General features: G+C 32.5%; 1 protein-coding gene across 2 annotated transcripts; it reads left to right on the top strand.

Annotated features, from left to right (window-relative positions):
- Positions 1–658: 658 nt before the first annotated feature.
- Positions 659–4,273, top strand: LOC107422025 ((+)-neomenthol dehydrogenase-like). Of its 2 annotated transcripts, none has more exons than XM_048477950.2 (5): positions 659–943; positions 1,031–1,277; positions 2,323–2,388; positions 2,889–3,056; positions 3,735–4,273. In XM_048477950.2, exons 1-5 carry the CDS (start codon positions 849–851, stop codon positions 4,110–4,112), a joined length of 954 nt encoding a protein of 317 aa, XP_048333907.2. In that variant the 5' UTR covers positions 659–848; the 3' UTR covers positions 4,113–4,273. The 2 variants fall into 2 exon arrangements, with proteins under 2 accessions (XP_048333907.2, XP_048333908.2); XM_048477951.2 differs by having other exon boundaries at positions 661–868.
- Positions 4,274–6,995: the final 2,722 nt, after the last annotated feature.

Below are 6,995 nucleotides of genomic sequence, written 5' to 3' on the forward strand. Positions count from 1 at the left end.
TGGATATTTATATCAAAAATTAATTTTATATATATTTGATTATATCTATAAAAAAATAAAATAATGGCACATATACTTCTTCTTTTATATATCATATAGATTTATTTATTTATTTATATGTATTTAGTTATACCAAAAATGTCTTTATTTTTATTTTTTAAAAAAACAAAGTAGTTGCTTTCTTTGCTATGGTCATGATATGCAATAAAAATCTTGTCCAAGTGCAAGTGGGCATCCTCTATTTATGGGGAAAAAAAAAAAAAAAAACAAAAGAGAAGAAACAAATTAAAAATATAAATTGTCTCGAAGATACATATCACCTCCAATATTTTTCGTTATCATTTTTGAAATTAGGAAACACACACACACACACACACACACACACACACACACACACACAGAGGAGTACTTTTCATTATCATTTTTGAAATGATGCACACGCGCATGTACACAAAAAGGAAAACTCAGTTTTCTTGATAATTCCACGCACGCGTACAGAAAAGGGAAGTTCAGTTTTCTTGATAATTCCAAAGCGTACAAATAATTTTATGGTGAGCAAGCACTTACGTAGAGAGCCACCGAACCACAGAAATTAAGTAAATAAGAAAAAACAATAATAAGATTTAAATATCATATAAATTTTTTAAACTATGTTTAAAAGAATATCCAAGGAAAAGAAACCTCAATTTATCCCCCAAAAAAAAAAAAAAAGAAGGAAAAGAGACCTCAAACTCTATTAAATCCATATGCATATAGATATTCTTCTTCCTTAGACAATCCAAGCTATAAGCCAAATTCATCAAACAACAACTAAAAAAAAAAAAATCCAGACCATATCCCAATCAACAATGTCGGAAGCTACACAGAGGTTTGTACTTTCTTGTTACTCCAGTGTCCCATATAGTTTTTGCTTTAACTTCTCAATCACTCCCTTTCGCCACATGTACGAACACGCATCTTTTCATTCCCTTTGTTTGATTTCTTCCTTTTTTTTTTTGCTTTTGAATTTGTTATTATTTTGGTCTGTCAGGTATGCAGTAGTAACAGGGGCAAACAAAGGAATTGGATTGGAAGTTGTGAAGCAGTTGGCCTCCAATGGAATCACTGTGGTGTTAACAGCTAGAGATGAAAAGAGAGGTCTTGAAGCTGTTGAGAAGTTGAAGGAGATTGAGCTTTCTGGTCAAGTGCTTTTTCATCAGCTTGAAGTGACTGACCCTGCTAGTATTGCTTCCTTGGCACGATTCATCAAGACCCAATTTGGGAAACTTGATATCCTGGTATAATTCTTGAGGGGTTTCTTCCAGTGATTTTTTTTTGGTTTGTTTCATGGGTTTTATCTTTTCTTCGTACCCTCTCACATACGCAAAATCTCATGAGAAAGAATGTTAACTGTTGATGCAAAAAATGAACAGCCTATCTAACATCCTCCTTCACCATCGAAAATCTCTTTAGGGTGCCGATATATGATCAGTCAAAGTGATTCCGATGGTTAAGTTAGAAGTGAGAATTTGGATGCCAAAAGTTATCAAGGTTGTGATATCTTGTCATGGCATCATATCTTAATTGAGATGCATTAGTATGAGGTTTTCTTAGCCCCTAATCGTAGTGGGTTGGATTACGGAATCAAATAAGGAAACTAGGGAAGTGATTTAATTAACATCCCATAATAACAACACATATTTAATTGTCTGTAATATGCAAACAAACTCAAAATCCAGTTTTCCCTTTAAAGGTCTCTTTTTTGTTTCTTTGGTAATTTTAGGTTTATTATTTGGTATAAAGGCCAATTGTTTAGTTGTTCTACATTCTGGTATGAAGTTTAATCATTTCTGTCCTGTGTTCTCTCGCATACCCAAGAATATGATATGATAAAAATGATAGGATCTTTGGAGTTTTGCAAACTGTAGGTAGGTCTTCTCTTTGGCTTCCATGAAAGAGGGTATCAACTTTAAAGGCATATAAATAGCCCATCAATTATATGCTAGATATTATTATATATCTGATTTTTTATTGTTTTGGTTTGTGTAAAGTTCTGCAGTGCATTGTTTCCTTGGGTTGGAAAAACAGTTGTTTATAATGCTTTATTTCTGGTACAAGATCACTTGGCCAACATGTTTGTGAAACCGTGTTTCATTTGGTTTTAGCTAATAACCAGTGCAGTAAACATTTGTTGTTGTACCATCTACTCTTGAATCTTATTGAATTGTTAAATGGAAGTATGGCTATGCAGATTTCATTGCATTTGTTAATTGTCTAATCTCTGATTTTCTATGTTTTGTTAATATGATAAAATAATAATGATGCATTGGGAATTCTGCACAGGTGAACAATGCAGGGGTAATGGGAGTGATCGTAGATGTTGATGCATTGACGAAAGCAAATGATGGAGTAAGTGTGTGATGATTGTTTTAATTGACGGTATAGTGAGTGATTGAAGTGACGGTATAGTCATTATGTTTTCGTTGCAATTTATTTGCGAGTCTTTATTAACATAGTTCCAACCAAGAAGTAGCAATTTCAATGCCGCAAAGTGAAAATATGCTGAATTCTTCTGTTTTTGTTGTGTTTTTCCAAAGAAACTGGTCTTTTGGAACATTAAAACTATGCTAGGGGCATCGAAGGTTTTGGGGTTAAAGGGTGATAACTATAATGAGATCTAATGAGATTGGTCTCTTGGGAATTGAATACCATGCTAGGCTTGAAGGTTTTTGGGTTCTAACTAACAGGCCTTGATAAATTATTCAAGATATTAATTAAGGGTAAGCATCTATTCACAGTTGGATAAGAAAATTGAAGGGCTATGATCGTTTATCAAAAAGGAATATTAAATTCCTTTGTACATGAAATGTTCTTCTATAATTAGATATAATTCTCTTTATACTGTTCAGGAACGTGATTGGAGGAAAATAACGTCTCAAACTTATGAGTTGGCTGAAGAATGCTTGCAAATAAATTACTATGGTGCTAAAAGAACAGCTGAAGCACTTATTCCTCTTCTCCAGCTTTCTGATTCCCCAAGAATTGTTAATGTTTCCTCTGCCATGGGGAAGTTGCAGGTATGGAAGTTAACTTAGCCTTTCTTCAGAAAAATGGTTTCTCAGTTTACTCTGTAATCTATGTATGCTTGAATCAAGTTATTCATTTGGTTTCAATTTGAACCTTGAGTTGGTAAACTTGTAGGCGATCTATGTTACCAAACATAACAAAATTTTTACCCAGTCCTCTCAGTGGTTGACAAATTTTAGTCTTTATAGAACTATTAAAAGATTTTAAGGTAAATGGTTATTCTCCTGAATTCTCTTAACTACTGAAACCGACACACTGCCCCCAGGAACCATTGTTTCTTAGACACGTCAGTCCTGCTATGCAATTTTGTCTTATGAATTTTGCAAAATTCGTTTTACACACTGGATAAAAATGAATTGCATAATTAAAGTTCTAAATATCGTTAAATTATGTTTATACCATTTTCATCAAGTTTATATGTCAAAAGGCATGATTGGATTGTTATGAAAAGAAATAATAGTTCAGGGGAAGGAGCGTTTTCTAGTTTTGGGGATAAAATGAAAAATGTATAACAGTTAAGGGAGTGAAGTAATAGTTATCCAATTTTTTTATTTTTTTTAATTATATTTTTATGTCAATTTAATGAACACAAACCATTGATAAAATTGAAGTTATGTTTGGAGTGAATAGTTTTGCTAATTAGTTTTTATTTTTCTCATTTTTTTTAGAACATAAAAAATGATTGGGCAAAAGGAATTTTTAGTGATGTTGAAAGCCTGACAGAGGAGAGAATAGATGAGGTTTTGAGAGAGTTCCAAAAGGATTTGAAGGAAGGTTCGCTAGAAAGTAAAAACTGGCCAACTACTGCATCTGCCTACATAGTATCGAAAGCAGCCTTGAATGCTTATACAAGGATTCTAGCCAAGAAGTATCCTAGCGTCCGAATCAACTGTGTCTGCCCTGGTTATGTCAAGACCGATTTGAACTTCAATTCCGGCATCATATCTGTCGAAGAAGGTGCTGCAAGTCCTGTGAAGTTCGCCTTGTTGCCAAGTGATGGCCCTTCTGGCTTTTTCTTTATTCGGTCCGAAGTGTCATCTTTTTGAAATTTTGGAATCCACTCTTTGAGACATTTTTTTCTTTGTGGAATTTTATATGAATTCTCTAATGATGTCGTGTTAGTTGTATTCCAAATTCCCTATTTGAAAGGAGCATGTAAACTTTATGTTTTTATAGAACTTCTTTTAATAAGATTCAGATTTCATTACAGGATGTTTCATACAGTTTCAAGATAAGACGTCTACTTTCTCACCATGATTTGATCAAACACAGCATAAATGCATCCTTAGAAGTAATTATCGAAAGCAATAAAAAATGTATGGAGTCATATAAATGTTGTGATTCTTTGATCACAAAAAATACAGAAAGCAAACATAGAAAACAAAAAACACAAAAAGATCAAGAAGAAAAGGTATATTATTATTTCTCTCTGAATTCAATACATAAAAAATTTATTCAAAGCTTTTTTTGGAGTCTCAATAAACTCTGTGTTATTCGTGTAATACGAGATTGAAAACCTAACACCTATTTATAGTTTCATAAGGTTGTCTTTTTTACAAACAACTTAATCATCAAGTAAAAATCTAATGGGCTAAACTTTAGAAGTTAGGCCAGACCTTACAATTCTTCCTGTCCAGTCGCATTCAAAACTAATGGTCACCTATCATCCATTACAGCTATATCTTTGCACAACTTCAACTTTTTTAGTGTGACAATTTTTGTAAACATATCTGCTGAATTCTCCTTTATGTGAATATTCACCAATTTGAGTAGTTTGTAATCCGTGACATTGCATATCCAATAATTATGAATATCAATGTACTTTGATTGATAATGATATATTGAGTTCTTTCTCAAATCCACGTCATTTCGGCTGTCATAATGTATTTTGTAGTCTTTATGTTTGATGCCCAATTTATTAAATAACCACTTTAGCCATATGGCTTCTACTATGGCAATGTACTTAGTTTTTGTCATAGATAAAACTACACACCTCCGTAATTTTGATTGCCATGACATAGGTCATCTAGCAAAAGTGTACAAATAATCTAAAATTGAGTTTATACTATCAAGGATCTCCAGCTATATCTAGACCTGGCAATTTGGATCATGACACGGCGACACGACTCGAAAACGACACGGAATAAATGGGTTTGGGTTTATTATAAATGGGTTCGGGTCATAATCGGGTCAACCCGTTTAATACGATTATTAATCGTGTCATTTTCGGGTTGACCTGTTTAACTCGAAATTGACCCGTTACGACCCATTTATTAAACGTGTCAGTTTCAACCCGACATGATTATATACCTATTACAACCCATTTAAATTTAATTTTAAATTAATATTTTATCACTAATATAATATTTAATAACTAAAAAATATTATAAATTAAAAATTTTATAAAAATAATTTTCTATTACTAATTTTTTAAAAACAAAAAATACATCTTTAATAAAACAAAAACATAAAAATAAAAAAAAAATTCGGGTTAATAGGTTAATTTTCGGGTTAACGGGTTAATAGGTTAGTTTTCGGGTTAATAGGTCAATTTCAGGTTAACGGGTTAATAGGTCAACACAACCCGTTAAAATAATCGTGTTAAACGGGTCGTGTCGTGTTGACCTGTTTATAAACAGGTCGGGTTAGTGTTTTAGGTACCTGACACGATTAATAAATGAGTCGTGTTCGGGTTAGGCATTTTTGACACGATTATTAAACGGGTTGACACGAACACGACCCACCAACCCGAATTGCCAGGTATAGCTATATCTACATTTGTATAGCCTTCTAGAATTGGATAACATCTCCCATAACACAAGTATACCTTTGATGTACCTTTAAGGTATCCGAGAATTCACTTGAGTAATTTTTAGTGTTCTTTTATAGGATTTGAAAAAAATCTATTCACGATACCAACTAAAGCAATCTCCTTTATCTTTTCTCTCACAAGGAGCATGATCTCTTATTTAACTTGAAAAGGTTTTTGAGTGGAATGCTAATTGGTTTTGCCTTATACAGGTCGAATCTCTTTATTAGTTGTTCGACATACTTCTTCTGAGATGGTTATTACATGTGATTCATCCTGTCTCGAACCATTTGCATTCTTAAAATCTATTAAGCTGATCGTAAGTCGATTATATCAAAAGACTTGGACAATTCCTTCTTCAACTGATTAACTTTTATTACATCTTGTCTAATGATCACCATGTCATTTACATAGAGCAAAAGTTCAATGAAGTTTCCATTTGGAAATCTCTGAATGTAAATATGTTGGCTTACGTGAGTCTTCTTATAACCTTAATTCACCATAAAAGATCAAACTTCTTGTACCATTGTCTAGGTACTTGCTTGAGGCTGTACAAGATCTTCTTTATATTGCAAACGAAGTTCTCTTTTCCTAAAATACTAAAACCTTCTAGTTGCTCCATATAGAATTCTTTATGTAGATCATTATGAAAAAAATATTGTCTTCACATCCATCTGCTCAAACTTTAGGTCTAAATGGGTTACTAGATCGAAAATAATTCATATTGAAGTTATCTTCGTTGCTAGCGAGAAAATCTCATCAAAGTTAATTCTTTTTTTCTGTTAAAAACCTTTTTACTACCAATCGAATTTTGTATTTTACCACTTTTCCATTTATTTATTAGTGCCTTCTTATTTATTGGAAGTTTAACCAACTCATGAGTATGGTTTTTTTACAAAAACTCCATCTCATTTTACATTGCTTGTAACAACTTTTCTTTACCTTGATAGGATTCAGCTTCCTAGAAACTCTCTGGCTCCCCATTTTTAGTAAGAAAAATATACGAAGATTCTAGATATCTCTTTGATGGATCATGACCTCATTAAGATCTTTGAACTTATAACTTGTTGGTTTCAAGAGGTATATCATCATTTAAGCATTGTTATTGTCCTGCAATTTT

Source organism: Ziziphus jujuba, chromosome 3, assembly GCF_031755915.1.
Source record: "Ziziphus jujuba cultivar Dongzao chromosome 3, ASM3175591v1".
NCBI classification, from domain to species: domain Eukaryota; kingdom Viridiplantae; phylum Streptophyta; class Magnoliopsida; order Rosales; family Rhamnaceae; genus Ziziphus; species Ziziphus jujuba.

What these genes read in the sequence shown, in the direction of transcription:
- LOC107422025 (XM_048477950.2), top strand. Translation starts at nt 849, where the DNA reads ATGTCGGAAGCTACACAGAGGTTTGTACTTTCTTGTTACTCCAGTGTC. An exon ending in TTGGGAAACTTGATATCCTG is followed by an intron (nt 1,278 to 2,322) that starts GTATAATTCTTG and finishes AATTCTGCACAG; the next exon opens with GTGAACAATGCAGGGGTAAT. An exon ending in TGACGAAAGCAAATGATGGA is followed by an intron (nt 2,389 to 2,888) that starts GTAAGTGTGTGA and finishes TATACTGTTCAG; the next exon opens with GAACGTGATTGGAGGAAAAT.